The 17,803-nt window shown below is 35.1% G+C and overlaps 1 protein-coding gene across 1 annotated transcript in view; it reads left to right on the forward strand.

Annotated features, from left to right (window-relative positions):
* KLHL4 (kelch like family member 4) overlaps positions 1-17,803 on the forward strand; it is a 337,217-nt gene that overhangs the window by 282,505 nt on the left and 36,909 nt on the right. The window contains exons 6-8 of the mRNA XM_053699353.1: positions 675-861; positions 8,716-8,940; positions 11,573-11,735. Coding sequence (XP_053555328.1) covers positions 675-861; positions 8,716-8,940; positions 11,573-11,735 — 575 coding nt within the window. The remainder of the gene's footprint in view (positions 1-674; positions 862-8,715; positions 8,941-11,572; positions 11,736-17,803) is intronic.

Here is a 17,803-nt window from a genome sequence, read left to right on the forward strand (position 1 = left end):
CAGCCCTCCCCCTAAGATCCAACAATGACCTGCTCTTTGCTTCCTCTACCATCACCTCCTCTCATGCTAGACTACCGGACTTCTCTCGTGCGGCATCAACCCTCTGGAACGCACTTCCTTGAGCTGTCAGACTTTCACCTAACCTCTCCTTCTTTAAACATTCCCTAAAGACCTTTTTGTTCAGGGAAGCCTATCCCCCTACTCATTAACAAATTAACTTCACTAACCTAACAGTTACCCTCATATATCTCCTCTCTAATATGATTCTCACTTTTGCAGTCCCCACCTCCTGTTTCCCATCCTCCTACCCATCTAGATTGTAAGTTCCCACAGGAATAGGGCCCTCAATTCCCTCTGTATTTGTCTGTAAAGTGTTGTCTTTTATTGTATTGTTTCTCCATTGTACTTGTATCCTTGTACCCATGGGTAGCACTGCAGAATCTGTTGGCGCTTTATAAATAAAGAATAATAATAATAATGTATTTATTAATTTCTCAAAATATAATACAGTAGCTTATGGGGTCTGTCTCTAGAGCTTATTTGTCAATGTGTCTAAATCAGATGATAAATAACATCCATATTGTAGTATATTAAGTAGTAATATTTTTATATATTTTATTTTATATATTTTATTGATATATAGTGTGGCTTATTAAATAGATGTTCTACTACAGTTGCTTGCAGACCTTGAGAACAGTCCAATGTTTGCCAATGACTTAGAGTGCCAAAAATTTCTCATGGAAGCCATGAAGTATCATCTTTTACCTGAAAGGAGGTCGATGATGCAGAGTCCAAGAACCAAACCTCGAAAGTCTACTGTTGGAGCACTTTATGCTGTTGGTGGAATGGATGCTACAAAAGGTAAAATGAAAATGATTTAGAGTTCTACTTTAAATTACTGATTATTCTTAGAACAAAAAAATAAACAAACTATTATTTTTTTTTTATCTATAATCCCCATAGACTTTAATGGTGGTTTTCTGATTAAAATCATTACATAAGTTTCTCTAACTTATTTTGATTGGACCCACAGTAAGTAAAGTTGGCTATAATAAAAGAACATGAGCTTGTATGAATGGTGTTTTCACAAAAACTCTCTCAAAAGAGTTATAATACAAAATTATCCAATAACAAGTAAACATGTTAAGGTGGTAATGGTTCCCATGCCAGAGAAAACACCAAGGGTTTGAGAGGTGTCATCTTATCAAACTGAAACATTACTAGATACATTTTTATATTTATTGAACTGTTAAAGAGACATAATCCCAAAATACTTGTTTATATAGAATGTACAATAAAAAAAAACTGTCTTTGCAATTTACTTCTATTATCAAGTTTACATCATTATCTTATTATTCTTTTTTGAAAAGCAGGTAGGTAGGCTCACAAATGTGCACGTGCCTGGGAAGTTTTATTGCAGCAGTCTTTCAAGAATGCTTTTAAAGGGACATGAAACACATTTTTTTATTTAATGATACAGATACAATTATAACAAACTTTATAATTTACTCCTATTAGCAATGTTGCTTAATTTTCTTAATTCTCTTGGTATCCTTTGCTGAAGGAGAAGCAATATACTACTGGGAGCTAGCTAACACATTGGGTGAGCCAATGAAAACAGGCTTACATGTGCAGTCCCTAGTTTCAATAGTGCATTACTACTCCTGAGACCACCTATGTATGCTTTTCAAAAAAGGATACCATGAGAACATTAGAAAATTATTTAAAATTACATGCAATTTAATTTTGACTTTACTGTCTGTTTGAAGTTATTTGTTGGGGAAACACTGCTGCCATCTAGTGCTCAAAGACATTTTTGCAAAAATACTGCTATATAATTTCTTATAATAATTTTATCTATAAGAAAATGTTTGTGTTTTATGTACCTGTAACGAATATTTACTATTTAACAATATATTGCTATCTGTTTAGTATTTCAATAATAATAAAATGGTAATCATATTGTCCACTTCTACATTAATGAATGCCATTTGATATAAAAATTGTATCTGAAATGCAATAAAATCCAGCTTGCAGTACATATGACATTTGCAATATGCAACAAATTTAACTAACAAAATGTTTGACACTATAATTTAATTTGTAAAAAGCCTTCTAAGAAACATTACATGTTCTGTTATACAGTTTATTTCATGGATGTTCCTTACCATATGCAGATAAGCCTTGTGCACACGCACATATGGCATGTGATGTCACACATGAGGTCATTCATATATGCATTTAATTGATTAAACTATTATTTACATAATATATGACAGAACAATAAGTCTAATGTTGTATGAATGCTGACTTAGATATTAAAGGGACACTGAACATATTTTTTCTTTCTTTCATTATTCAGATAGAGCATGCTATTTTAAGCAACTTTCTAATTTACTTCTATTATCAGTTTTTCATCATTCTCTTTCTATCTTTATTTGAAAAGCAAGAATGTAAGTGTAAAAGCCGGTCCATTTTTGGTTCACATCCTGGGTTTTCCTTGCTTATTGGACAGCACCAATAAACAAGTGTTGTCCAGGGTACTGAACCAAAAATAGCTGGCTCCTTAGCTTATATGCCTTCTTTTTAAAATAAAGATAGCAAGAGTAAATTAGAAAGCTGATTAAAATTGCATGCTCTATCTGAATCATTAAAGAAAAAAGGTGGGTTCAGTGTCCCTTTAACAACCTTAAGGATCATGTGGACATATATACAGTACATGTCATACATTAAAGGGCCTAAAGGGTAAGATTGTCAGTACACAGATTAGCTCTTGTGTGACTAACTGACTGGCATTATGGTATTATTTGTGGCCTGATATAGATTATATCCAATTCCCTCCTTACTCTGTAATCCATTATTACATATGCTGAGAGCCAGTTGGCAAACTTTCCTTGCTGTTTACCTAGAAATACAAAAATAAGGGTCAAAAGGCAGAGTTATTACAGGAACAACAGAAATGTCTCTTAAGGCTGTGACACACTGCAAGCGGAGCGGTGCGCAGCGTGTAGATGCAGCTGTGCGCGCTCAGTGTGTCCTGCCTTTTCATCTCTGAGCACTCTGCTGCGTCAGGTCGCGTAGCTGAGCGCTCAGAGATGAAATAATTGAACTTTAGAAGCGATGCAACGCGGTGCGAAGCAGCTGCATCGCCTCGCGCCGCATCGCTTGCAGTGTGTCACAGCCTTTACTTACTAATAACTCAAAGTGAATGTAAACTCTGCTTCATCACTCAAGTTCTGCGTGACATTGACCTTTAAATAACATGAGTTTCATTCATCATTTTACTTATCTATTCGCAGTTACCGTTATTTTCAATGTTTTTAGCTGTCCGCTGTCATTATAATCCTCCACCCGGCATTTGCTATTGCTCGTTGTCATTTTTAGCCACGATCAGCATAACCAATAACAGCGCTAACCACAGGGGGACCCAACCCCTTTGTATGTCGTCACGCGTCCGTATTGCGCTTGCGTTAGACTCCGCTTACAACATGCTTCTCAGAAGCTCGTTCACAATTCACGCATGCGCATTTGCAAATTTCCCTGAGTTCATTTCTTATTGAAAGAATATACGGATTGCGCGATGGAGGATGAGATCTTTGCTGCGCTATCCAACGGCTATCCAACGATAGTATTCAGTGAATGTACTGATTCACTGAATACTATGTTGATTGACAGCGGAATCGTTGTTTGACGCATGCGCAGTGTGTAACTGAGACGGGAGCGCGCATTGCCACTACGTAAACAGCGGGTGGGACCGCTGTATACATAATATTGCAGAGAATAAGGAAGTGGAGAGCGGGAGGAGCAGGTATAGTGAAAATACGATATTTAGAAATGGAGATAAAAATTAAATTAAACATTTTATTAACAAATGAAAGTGGCGGTATGATTAATATACTTATTCTCTAGATATTTATACTTTCAAAACAGTGAAAATTGACAATCACTTCAACTTCTGCAGCTCCCAGTGTCACTTGCTCTGAGCCACTAGTGATGTCATTAGCTGCATCTCTGATTAGGTTCCTAGCTTCACCTGTAACTGCAGAATACATCAGATTCATAGGTATGCTGTGTTTTTGCATCTCCTGCACAAACTCTGCACATACTATATTTTGTATGTGTATGTCTGCACGTGTGCTTTACTTTATTTACCTATTTATTTATGTTTTTACTTTTATGTTAGGTGAGCAGAATAGAAATAGATAGTCATACAGAGATACATAGAAAGACAGACATATAGACAGAGATAAATAAATACATAAATTGATAGACAGACAGATGGATAGATAGATAGACAGACAGACGGATAGATAGATAGATAGATAGATAGATAGATAGATAGATAGATAGATAGATAGATAGATAGATAGATAGATAGATAGATAGATAGATGTTAATAATAATATTTTGGATTATCTGATTATATCTTTATTTGAAAATACTGTAACTGTAAATGTTTTATTTTTGCTATATTAAAACTAAAAGTCACAGTAAGGTTGATGAAATTCTACAACAGTATTTTTTTTGATCTCCGCTGTGTCACCTTCATTCAGAGTGATAGAAAGACAAACACAATCAATAAAATGTCACTTAGGGCTCTAGTTTGCAGCTTATCCTTTTCAGGTTGCAGTGAATTAGATAAAAATGCCACTTCAGTGCTCTCAGCACAAAAAAAAAATGTGTTCAAGGCCCTATAAGAGACATTGAAACAACTCTTTGATGTTGGAAACCAATTATTTAGTTTTTGAAGTGTCAGTAAAATTAAGGACTTAAAATGTGTCCCAATTTATATTTGAAACCCCTACCTTTAATCCCAAAACTAAAGAAGTAAAAATCCCACACATGCAAATGTTAATAACATTTTTAGGTTAAACGTTTACAGCTGTGGAAGCCTAAAAAAAGAACACATTCCTTGTAATATGTTCTCCAATATCATATTAAAGAAAATAAATAATGCAACTTGTCATTCCAGTATAATTTTAATAGTGAGAAACATATGAAAAGTATTTTTTGGTATTTTAGTTATTATTCAAAGGAACATGAAAGTCAAAATGAAAATTAAATTATTCAGGAAGAGCATGAACATTTAAGAGACTGTTCAATTTACTTATTTTACTACATTTACTTTATTCTCTTGGTATCTATTGTTGAAAAGCATACCTAGGTAAGCTAAGAAGCAGCAATGCACTACAGGAAACTAACGGCTAGATTACGGAAATACCGCAATTCCACTTACGTAAATTGCGTATCCTATTTTTTCAATGGGACTTGCATAGCGTCGGTATTACGAGTCTGACAAAAAGTGAGTGGTAGACCCTCTCCTGTCAAGACTGGTACCGCATTTTAAAGTCAGTAGTTAAGAGTTTTACACTACAACGCCGTAGCATAAAACTCTTAACTAAAGTGCTAAAAAGTACACTAACACCCATAAACTACCTATTAACCCCTAAACCGTGGCCCTCCCGCATCGCAAACACTAAAATTTAATTTTTAACCCCTAATCTGCCGAACCGGTCATCACCGCCACTATAATAAATATATTAACCCATAAACCACCGCACTCCCGCCACGCAAACATTAGTTAAATATTATTAACCCCTAATCTGCCATCCCTAACATTGCCGACACCTACCTACATTTATTAACCCCTAATCTGCCGCCCCCAACGTCGCCGCCACTATACTAAAGTTATTAACCCCTAAATCTAAGTCTAACCCTAACCCCCCTAACTTAAATATAATTACAATAAATCTAAATAAAATTACTATCATTAACTAAATAATACCTATTTAAAACTAAATACTTACCTATATTGTATCTATCTTAGGTTTTATTTGTATTTTACAGGGAAGTTTGTATTTATTTTAACTAGGTACAATAGTTAGTAAATAGTTATTAACTATTTAATAACTACCTAGCTAAAATAAATACAAAAGTACCTGTAAAATAAAACCTAACCTAAGTTACAATTACACCTAACACTAAACTATAATTAAATTAATTCCCTAAATTAAATACAATTAAATACAATTAAATACAATTAAATAAAATTAGCTAAAGTACAACCCCCCCCACTAAATTACAGAAAATAATAAATAAATTACAAGATTTTTAAACTAATTACACCTAATCTAATCCCCCTAAAAAAATAAAAAAGCCCCCCCAAAATAAAAAAAAGCCCTACCCTACACTAAATTACAAATAGCCCTTAAAAGGGCTTTTGCGGGGCATTGCCCCAAAGTAATCAGCTCTTTTACCTGTAAAAAAAATTACAAATCCCCCCCAACATTAAAACCCACCACCCACAAAACCCACCCAATACCCCCTTAAAAAAACCTAACACTAACCCCTTGAAGATCACCTCACCGGGAGAAGTCTTCATCCAACTGGGCCGAAGTCCTTAACGAAGCCGGGAGAAGTCTTCATCCAAGCCGGGCGAAGTAGTCCTCCAGACGGGCAGAAGTCTTCATCCAGATGGCATCTTCTATCTTCATCCATCTGGCGCAGAGCAGGTCCATCTTCAAGACATCCAACGCGGAGCATCCTCTTCAATCGACGGCTAACACCGAATGAAGGTACCTTTATGTGACATCATCCAAGATGGCGTCCCTTCAATTCTGATTGGCTGATAGAATTCTATCAGCCAATCAGAATTGAAGGGACACCATCTTGGATGACGTGGGTGGGTTTTAGAGTAGGGTTGGTTGTGTGGGTGGTGGGTTTTAATGTTGGGGGGGATTTGTAATTTGTTTTACAGGTAAAAGAGCTGATTACTTTGGGGCAATGCCCCACAAAAGGCCCTTTTAAGGGCTTTTTGTAATTTAGTGTAGGGTAGGGCTTTTTTTATTTTGGGGGGGCTTTTTTATTTTGGTAGGGGGATTAGATTAGGTGTAATTAGTTTAAAAATCTTGTAATTTGTTTATTATTTTCTGTAATTTAGTGTTTTTTTTTGTACTTTAGCTAATTTTATTTAAGTGTATTTAATTGTATTTAATTTAGGAAATTCATTTAATTATAGTGTTGTGTTAGGTGTAATTGTAATTTAGGTTAGATTTTATTTTAAAGGTACTTTTGTATTTATTTTAGCTAGGTAGTTATTAAATAGTTAATAACTATTTAATAACTATTGTACCTAGCTAAAATAAATACAAAATTGCCTGTAAAATAAAAATAAAACCTAAGCTAGATACAATGTAACTATTAGTTATATTGTAGCTAGCTTAGGGTTTATTTTATAGGTAAGTATTTAGTTTTAAATAGGAATTATTTAGTTAATGATAGGAATTTTATTTAGATTTATTTAAATTATATTTAAGTTAGGGGGTGTTAGGGTTAGACAGGTTTAGGGGTTAATACTTTTTATATAGTAGCGGCGACATTGGGGGCGGCAGATTAGGGGTTAATAAATGTAGGTAGGTGGCGGCGACATTGGGGGCGGCAGATTAGGGGTTAATAAATATTAGGTTGGTGTCGGCGATGTTGGGGGCAGCAGAATAGGGGTTCATAACTATAATGTAGGTGGCGGCGGTGTCCGGAGCGGCAGATTAGGGGTTAATAATATAATGTAGGTGTCGGGGGCGGCAGATTAGGGGTTAATAAGTGTAAGATTAGGGGTGTTTAGACTCGGGGTTCATGTTAGGGTGTTAAGTGTAAACGTAAATTTTATTTCCTCATAGGAATCAATGGGGCTGCGTTAAGGAGTTTTACACTGCTTTTTTGCAGGTGTTAGACTTTTTTTCAGCCGGCTCTCCCCGTTGATTCCTATGGGAAAATCGTGCACGAGCACGTTACACCAGCTCACCGCTAACGTAAGCAGCGCTGGTATTGGAGTGCGGTAATGAGCAAAATTTTGCTCAACGCTCACTTCTGGTCTGGTTTGTAAAAACCTGTAATACCAGCGCTGTCTGTAAGTGAGAGGTGAGCATAAACTGCTCGTTAACACTGCACAGCCTCTAACGCAAAACTCGTAATCTAGATGTAAGTGTGGCTACACACATATGCCTCTTGTTCTTGGCTCACCAGATATGTTAAAGGAATAGTCTAGTCAAAATTAAACTTTCATGATTCCGATAGAGATTGCAATTTTAAGTAACTTTCTAATTTACTCCTATTATCAATTTTCTTTGTTATCTTGGTATCTTTATTTGAAAAAAGCATAAATGAAAGTTTAGGAGCCGGCCCATTTTTGGTTCAGCTCATGGTTCGCGCTTTCTGATTGGTGTCAAAGTTTAGCCACCAATCAGCAAGCACTACCAAGTTGCTGAACCAAAAAATGGGCCGGCTCCTAAGCTTACATTCAAATAAAGATACCAAGAGAATGAAGAAAAATTAATAATAGGAGTTAAGTAGAAAGTGGATTAAAATTGTATACTCTATCTGAATCATAAACATTTAATTTTGACTAGACTATCCCTAGGTCTCAGTAATGTTTTTGTGTTCTTAATGTATCTATGTGTTTTTAGCCCCTTTGAATAGTTATATGCAGGAATCAATGTTTTAACAAAATAATGACACATTAGAATGTTATTTTTTCACACATTATAGTAAAAGACATCATTTGATTTTTTTTTCTTAAAGGCATAAGATACTCAAAAATGTTGTAAGTTCAATAAAAACCTGCTTCAGCCTTTAACATTTATTAAAAGCTGTCTTTCAGAAATGATTCTGTGTTACTATAACATATATCTCACTGGTGCATTTTTTTATCTTTTAAAGGTGCCACTACCATAGAGAAATATGATTTGAGGACAAACAGCTGGATACAGATTAGCACAATGAATAGTAGACGCTTGCAATTTGGAGTAGCTGTGATTGACAACAAGCTGTATGTTGTGGGTGGTAGAGATGGACTAAAAACCTCAAACACTGTGGAATGTTTCAATCCTGTAGCTAAATTATGGTCTATGATGCCACCAATGTCAACTAACAGACATGGCTTGGGTAAGAATAGTAATACTGATAAAAATGTGATTGATAAATAGCAAGTGTTACTCTTGTTGGTCACTTTATGTACCGGATAAAATAAGATAGAAAGAATAGTTGCAAATGTTGTTATGTTTGAATTGAATTATGTTTTCTAGTTTATGTTCTGTATGTATTGGATAAATAGTTTGTCTTTTGTCTTATGGCTTTAAGTCTAAATATGTCCCTTTTAAAATAAATTTGTCATTAATAAAATAAATGTTAGATATAGGACAAGATTTATAAATCTGCAAGCGAACAGGATTCACATATTTTGAACCTGTCCACATTTGATCCCAGCTTGTTGGGCACATTTGTTTAACATTGTACAAGCAAACGTTTGTGCAGGTCTGCCGCCCTACCCTCACACAACCAATTGCGTGAGAGTAGGGCTTGTTAATCACCCCGGTCGAATGAATCCAGGGTGATTTTCATCTGCCAACTCCAAATTGGTGAGAGCGTTTATGAAGCAGCAGTTTAAATCACTGCTTCATAAATATCAGTTGCAGACTCAAATGAGCGAGTCTGCAACCGATCGGGGAATTGGCCTCATGATAAATCTTGCCCATAATGATGTATTCCAAACAATGATTAGCCTGAGAATAATATGCAGTTACTTTATTTTACATTATATTAGTTCTTTAAATTATTAAGAAATAAGCATTGAGTTTTAATTTCTATAAAGCGGTGAGCGGTAGACCCTTTCCTGCCTGACTCATAATACCAGCGGGCGTTAAAAAGCAGTGTTGGGACCCCTTAACGCTGCTTTTTAAGGCTAACGCCAAACTCGTAATCTAGGCGTATGTCTGTTAAGTACAATTAGAGTTAGTTAAAGTGTACAAACAACAGCTATGTGAAATATTAAAGTAGCCATTTAACTGTTTATTTTTTAACATTTTAACATTGCTATAATATACACACATTGTTGACACATTTACCCGTCCATAATTTTCCTCCGCAGAAGAGATTAGATAAGGAAACCTATATTTCAAAATGGCAGCACCCATTATTTTAAAGAAACTCAGGGGATTTTGTAAAGCCTACAATTTTTAGAGTTAAATTACAGGAAGGGAAAATGCTTTAACTGTATTACTAAAAATTATTTTCAGTTCAGATTGCGAAAAATTGCCAAAGGACATAAATGTGACATTATAAGCCTGTGTTTCATCTGAATGACAAAGTTTTCTTCCTTATGTATTGCACAGAAAATGCCATATTGCTGCGCCCACACTCACATCTCATTGTAGTTCATCTCCAAAGGTTCAGGGAACATAATAGTTGTAAGCTCTACACTCACTGGATTTATAGAAAATATTAACAATTTATTGCTAAAATAAATTTGTAATACTTTCTACAAATCAAGTAAGTGCAGATCTCTTTACTACTATTGGATTACATTTCTACCGAAAATCAAATATTCATTTTAGTAAACGAAAATAATTATTAGAATGAATGCACCAACAAAATTTAAAGAAATTAAAAAATACTGACAAAATTCATCAGTATTTATTCGTTTCTTTTAATTATTTTTTTAAAGGTTTTATACTTACCTTAACGTGATCTGGAGAGCACACTAACCCGATCATCTTCTTGATAGGTCCCTGGCTGCGCAGGAGGTTTAGCACGCTCGGCATCAGGGAACCTGAACTCATTTTTTAACAAAATTAATTTTTTGTTTTGTTTTAAACTAAATGAAAACATGAACAGTACAGGGAACGAATATCCAGCAAAATTAATTTCCTCAAATATTCGTTATGAAAACTTTGTCCGAAACAAATTCCTAATATATATATATATATATATATATATATATATATATATATATATATATATATATATATATACCTGTTGCATCTTTTTTACTGTGAAATAAATCAGCGGTAAGCTGATATGGAATGACATATTTTTAATATCTTTCTAAAATGACGTACAAATATAAATTAATGACAGTGCACTGAAAGATTTGGTAAAACACAAAATTTGATGCATTTCATTATTCCCATTTCCGATTTCAACATGTTATAAAAATTCTTAAAAGGTTTTCATGTAATGTTATGGATTCTTTTTAAACTCTTACTAACACACTGTTTTATATGTATGTATGTAAATTTATTGCAGTGTTTACAGGATTAAAATGTATCACAAAACACAACAAAAACAATAAATCCTATTTTATTTTAACTTCTCCTTCTATAGCCATTAAAAACAAACTCATATTTTCTAACCAGGACACAAAAACCTTATCTGTCAACAATGAAAAAGAGAATCTTTTCCAAGCTTCTAATTAGTAATGCAACTAAATAATACATGGTTATAGATCGTCTACATTTTAAATACAATTCCTCACACAAGCAGCAGGGCATATGCAAAATAACCTGAACTCAAGGTCTACGCTTTAAATTAATAATGTTCATTTCAAGCTGCAGTGATTAAATATGCAATGTTTTATAAGTCTACAGAGAATGAAGAGCTTTAATTTCTCATTGTTTAATTAGTCTTGATTACATCTGCTATAAATTTGATTTATGAATACAGATTTATAAATATTTGCAAGTTATTGCCCAGGAATAAATTAAATATGCAATTATATATTATTTATTTGTAACATCAGGCGTAGCTGTTTTAGAAGGACCTTTATATGCTGTTGGAGGACATGATGGTTGGAGTTACCTTAATACTGTTGAAAGATGGGACCCCCAAGCACGACAGTGGAATTATGTGGCCAGTATGTCAACACCAAGAAGCACAGTAGGAGTTGCAGCACTTAATAGCAAGTATGTTGTCATTAGTATCTTTGTAGAAGTTTAGCCAACATTAAAGAACCATTAAATATATTAGAATTTCCATAATCAAAAATGCACAATAAAAAGACAATGGAATAGAACTCAGTCTGAGTTTTAAATGAGCAGTAGAATTATTTGTAACAAATTTCAAAGTTTCCATTAATTTGTTTGTTGCCAATGTTACAGCCGTTAGCCAATCACAGACTCAAATATGTATACACTGTGAACTCTTGCACATGCTCAGTAGTAGCTGGTGCCTCAGACAGTGTGCATATCAAAAGACTGTGCACACTTTGATAATGGAAGTAAATTAGAAGGTCTCTTAAAACTGTATGCTCTATCTGAATCAGTAAAGATTAATTTTGGTTTTAGTGTTTTTTTATTTTTTTCAGAGAAAAGTCAAATTAGCTGTAAAAAAAAAAGCAGAACTTCCAACAGTCCTGAATATTGTTGGATTATCACAGTGTGAGAGCTCATCCCCACTGTCCCTCACACAGCTTCTTCTCCTTCCGGGTAAATGTACTGGTTTCCAACACAAAACTAGAGACTGTTATGACTGCTACCATGACACGCTCCAACTCACCTTGCTTACAGCACACCTGCAGCCCGCCCCATGTCCCCCACACCCCCAGTCCTGTAAAGCTCTCCAGGAAGTGTTGAGATGTTTGTAACAGAGATGCTTTTCCTAACTGCATGCCTCCCAAGTGTCCCAAACCACTGAACAGTTCCTGGTCGTTACTTAAAAGGGACACTGTACTAAAAAATTGGTTTGTCATCTGTACAAGAAGCATTTGAGGATGTCAACTCAAAGAAAAGCTGTTTAAATTTAAGATTACAGGAATATAATATATTGTGTGTGTGTGTGTGTGTATATATATATATATATATATATATATATATATATATAAAACCACAAATGAGTATAGGTACAGCACAATATCGCCAAATCCAATCCAACTGTGTAAAGTGCACAGGAGAAAAAGGTTCCTGCAGTCCCCAAAGGTATAGACAGAGTAATAGAATACTCCCAGCACTGTTTCTTTTTAGGAAAACATCCTTTATTAAAATATCAGAGAATAAAACAATGGCTATGTTTCGGGCCTACATAGCCCTTATTCATGCTGTACATTACAGGTAAAGCACCTCAATTTATACCACCTGTGATTAACAGATTAACTCCTTAATGTCATATGCATATCATCTTCTCTACAACATACTGCCATCTAGTGGACATTAAACAGTGGGAGCTCCACCTGTAGATTATAATAAAAATTTGTTTAAAAACAATTTCCAAAATTCATTATTAACTATACAATTTTTAATTTAATCTTGAAAAGAAAAAAAGCATAAAAATATACATAAACAGATTTTACAGAAACAAATGTAAATCATAATCTCTGTTTAAACCTATCGGATAAAGGGTGCCTAACTGATGTATCCAACAAACCTCTCTTTTTTTCAGGAGGGTTTCCCTATTGCCCCCTCTCCTAAGTTTAGGGATACAATCAATTATCTGAAACCTTAATTGACTCACAGTATGTCCTGCCATAGTAAAATGAGCAGACACTGGCTGTGTCATATCTCTATTTCTAATACTGGATTTGTGAGCGCTAATCCTATCTTTGACAGGGCGAATAGTTTCCCCTATATAGCCATGCCCACATGGGCATTTAAGGAGATACACAACAAAATCTGTATCACATGTATAAAAAACCTTTTATCTCCCTTTTTTATTATCATTAATCTGGGCAATACAGTTTCCTTTAATCATTGAATTACACTGAGCACAACCCAGACATGGATAATTGCCTTTCAACCTTGATTCCTATTGGCTGATAGAATTCTATCAGCCAATCAGAATGTAAGGGACGCCATCTTGGATGACGTCATTTAAAGGAAAAACTCATTGTAAAGGAAGAAGAGGATGCTCTGCGCTGGATGTCTTGAAGATGGAGCCTCTTCGCGCTGGATGGATGAAGATAGAAGATGCTGTCTGGATGAAGACTTCTGCCCAGTTGGATGAAGACTTCAGCCCGCTTGGATGAAGACTTCTGCTGGCTTCGCTGAGGACTTCTGCTGCTTTGTTGACGATGGATGTCAGGTCTTCAAAAATTGTAAGTGGATCTTCGGGGGTTAGTGTTAGGTTTTTTTAAGGGTTTATTGGGTGGGTTTTAATTTTAAATTAGGGGTTTGGGCAAGGAAAAAGAGCTAAATGCCCTTTTAAGGGCAATGCCCATCCAAATGCCCTTTTCAGGGCAATGGGGAGCTTAGGTTTTTTTAGAAAGGTTTTTATTTGGGGGGGTTGGTTGTGGGGATGGTGGGTTTTACTGTTGGGGGGGTATTTGTATTTTTATTTACAGGTAAAAGAGCTAATTTCTTTGGGTCAATGCCCCGCAAAAGGCCCTTTTAAGGGCCATTGGTAGTTGTAGGCTAGGGGTTTTTTTTATTTTGGGGGGGATTTTTTATTTTTATAGGGCTCTTAGATTAGGTGTAATTACTTTAAATATTTGATAGTTTATTTTTTATTTTGTTTAACTTAGTGTTCTTTATTTTTTGTAACTTAGTGTTTTTTATTTTTTGTTACTTAGTTGTTAGTTTTTTGTAACTTAGTAATTCTTTATTGTATATTTAAATAATTTAAGTACGGTTAGGTGTTTAAATATGTAATATAGTTTAATGTAATTTTAGTATAATAGTTAGGGTTGATTAATTATTATTTTAATATAGTTTAATGTAATTGTAGGATAATAGTTAGGGTAGGTTAATGAATAGTTTAATATAGTTTAATGTAATTTTAGTATAATAGTTAGGGTAGGTTAATTAATAGTTTAATATAGTTTAATGTAATTTTAGTATAATAGTTAGGATAGGTTAATTAATAGTTTAATATAGTTTAATTTAATTCTAAAGGTAAGTTTAAATTTATTATAAGATAGGGATGAGTTAATATTTAATATAAAGTTAGCGGGTTGTTAGGTTTAGGGGTTAATAGCTTAATTTAGTTTATGTCGATGTGGGGGGCTGGCAGTTTAGGGGTTAATAGGTTTAGTTAATGGTAGTGATGTGGGAGGCCAAAGGTTTAGGGGTTAATACATTTATTTAGTTGTGGAGGGCTTCGGGAGTGGCGTTATAGGGGTTAATAACTTTATTTAGTTGCGGTGGGCTTTGGGAGCGGCGCAATAGGGGTTAATATTTTTATTTAGTTGCGGTGGGCTCTGGGAGTGGAGGGATAGGGGTTAATACATTTATGTAGTTGCGGCAGTGACAGGGAGCAGCGGGATAGGGGTCAATAACATTATGTAGGTGGCGGCGATGTCGGGCAGCAGATTAGGGGTGTTTAGACTCTGGAATATATTAGAATGTTAGTTGTAAATGTAACTTTTTTTTCTACCATATAAATCAATGGGATATCGGGCAGCAGCGAACATAAGCTTTTGCTGCTTTCAGACTCCCATTGTTTCCTATGGCATCCGCGGCCTCCAGGGTGGCGGATTGAAAAGCAGGTACGCTGGGCCGGAATAGTGGCGAGTGTACCTGTTAGAGGTTTGATAACTAGCAAAAGTAGTCAGATAGTGCCGAATTTGTATTCGGAACATCTTTAATGACGTAAACATCAATCTGTGTTGGACTGAGACCAGCGGATCGTATGTTACGTCACAAATTTCAACTTTTGCCGGTCTGTAGGCTTTGATAAATGAAAAAAAAAAAAAAAAAATGAACATGCCCATGTGTAAAAACATTTATAGTGAGTCAGATGGGACATTTACACATGTATAGCAGTTCTTCCTTTGCTGATTTGTAATATGCTGCTGTGATAAAAACATGAGGGAAGCATAACAAAAACTGTTACCATTCATGGTTACAAGTTAATACCATAATCTGCAAGTATGTGCTTCACTACAACGTATATACCAGTAGCTAGCATACAATGTTACATTTAAATTACATTGTATCACATATCAAATTAACTATATAGCATTTAGCATACTAGTGTTGTAACTGCTGCAATTGGGTTGTGTCCGGGTAAATGCTACCTGTGCGGAGCTGATTTCATCACGCGACGCCGCATCACCTAATTACTGTTTACACTGTGTCCGTGGGGTGGATCAGCTGTTATTGGGCACGTGATCAATGTACACGTTATGATCAGTGTATCTTTGCTGATAAGTGATCTACAGTATAAGAACAGGATATACACAGAAAAGGCACAGTATTATAACATTAAAGGGACATTGAACCCATTTTTTTTCTTTCATGATTCAGATAGAGCATGCAATTTTAAGCAACTTTCTAATTTACTCCTATTATCAATTGTTCTTCATTCTCTTGCTATCTTTATATGAAAAGCAAGAATGTAAGTTTAGAAGCCGGACCATTTTTGGTTCACAACCTGTGTTGTCCTTGCTGATTGGACAGCACCAATGAACAAGTGCTGTCCAGCGGTCTGAACCAAAAATCTGCTGGCTCCTTAGCTTAGATGCCTTCTTTTTCAAATAAAGATAGCAACAGAACAAAGAAAATGTGATAATAGGAGTAAATTAGAACGTTGCTTAAAATTGTATGGTTTATCTGAATCATGAAAGAAAAAATTTGCGTTTAGTGTCCCTTTAAGAATATGCAAAGGAATATAGAGAATCTGCTAATCATAATCCGGCTTCAGATAGTTAATTTACTTGCTAGCAAATACAAAAACCTGTGCCGGTCTACTACTGCCCTGCAACATTTTTTTCTATACTTAGTGAAGCCTATAGTGGAGTAACACTTAGCTATGCTATTAAACTAGAATTTCTTGTGCCTTTCTCTAATGTGTTATATTTGATTATATTGTTCACCTACATTGTGTATAAAGGGAGACCAAATACAGTACACTAAATATGTGTGAAAGAACTATACTTAATAAATCAACAACATATGTAGAATCATATAAATAACAAAGATAATAAAATAAAGTGGTGTAATACAGAACTTAAAATTAAAGATATTCAGATACGCTCTATAGACTACCGATTGCGTTTGTGTCATGAAATCAATTCATAATATGGAATTGGATCATGGAGTCTTCTCATTAATACTGGTTCACATTCAAAGGGAACAGTGCCAGTCCAACATCGAATTTAACCTATTAGGTTGTATAGTGTTGAGACGGAATGTCCATCTTGCCTCTACTTGCAACAGGATCTTATTCCTATCACCCCCACGTCTTAGAGGGGGTACATGAACAATAAGCACAAATCAGTTGTGCTGTGTCCTACTTCTTCTTTGTATTAATGGCAGTCCTGATAGCAGACCTGTGGTTGGCCATTCAAATCCTAGCATCATCTGATGTTTGCCACAGCTGCAGCTCAATAGGTATACTACATACTTTGTAGTACAGGTCAATCAGTGACAAATATTTTTTATCCTTATGAAGGATGTCCAAATGTGGGACCAGGAAGCATTGAGTTGCAAGTGGTGCACCCAATGCATCAAAATGATCCAGTCTTTGTTGTTTGTATCCAATAGGTTTCTTTATAACAGTGGGTAGGATCTGTTGTCATCAGTAAATCTCTCAGGTTGGTATTCCGCTTGAAGCCAAACCTAGGTGGTGCCCAATTCTGTAAAGAAAGACTGGGGCGCAGGATTTTGTCCACTGACCTTATCTCTTGGCAGTATTTAGTCATGAATGTCAAACGTAGACTGTCCATAGCCACAGTGTTTTCTTTTCCTTTTCCTTTTTCTCCATGAGAATATTGTAATAGATATACATTTTCCCAAAAAAAAACCCACATCAGCTATATGTAGAAATATGTATTTATAAATAAATAGAACATATTCTTTTATGCCAAGAACATTGAAATGTGAAATATTCATATTTTCATGTCGGGTTAAGGCATGAATATACGATCGGGCTTAGGCGCTAGTAGGGTTTTTTTCCAGTTTTTTTTCTCCACTGACTTCTATGGGGGAATACTTTGACTTTTTGCATGCATTTGGTTAGCGGGCAAGCAAAAACGTTTTACTCTCAACTTGTAATATGATCGCTACCCAACAAGTGCAAAAAGCTTACGTCTAGCGGCGAT

This window comes from Bombina bombina, chromosome 1 (genome assembly GCF_027579735.1).
Source record: "Bombina bombina isolate aBomBom1 chromosome 1, aBomBom1.pri, whole genome shotgun sequence".
Classification (NCBI taxonomy): Eukaryota; Metazoa; Chordata; class Amphibia; order Anura; family Bombinatoridae; genus Bombina; species Bombina bombina.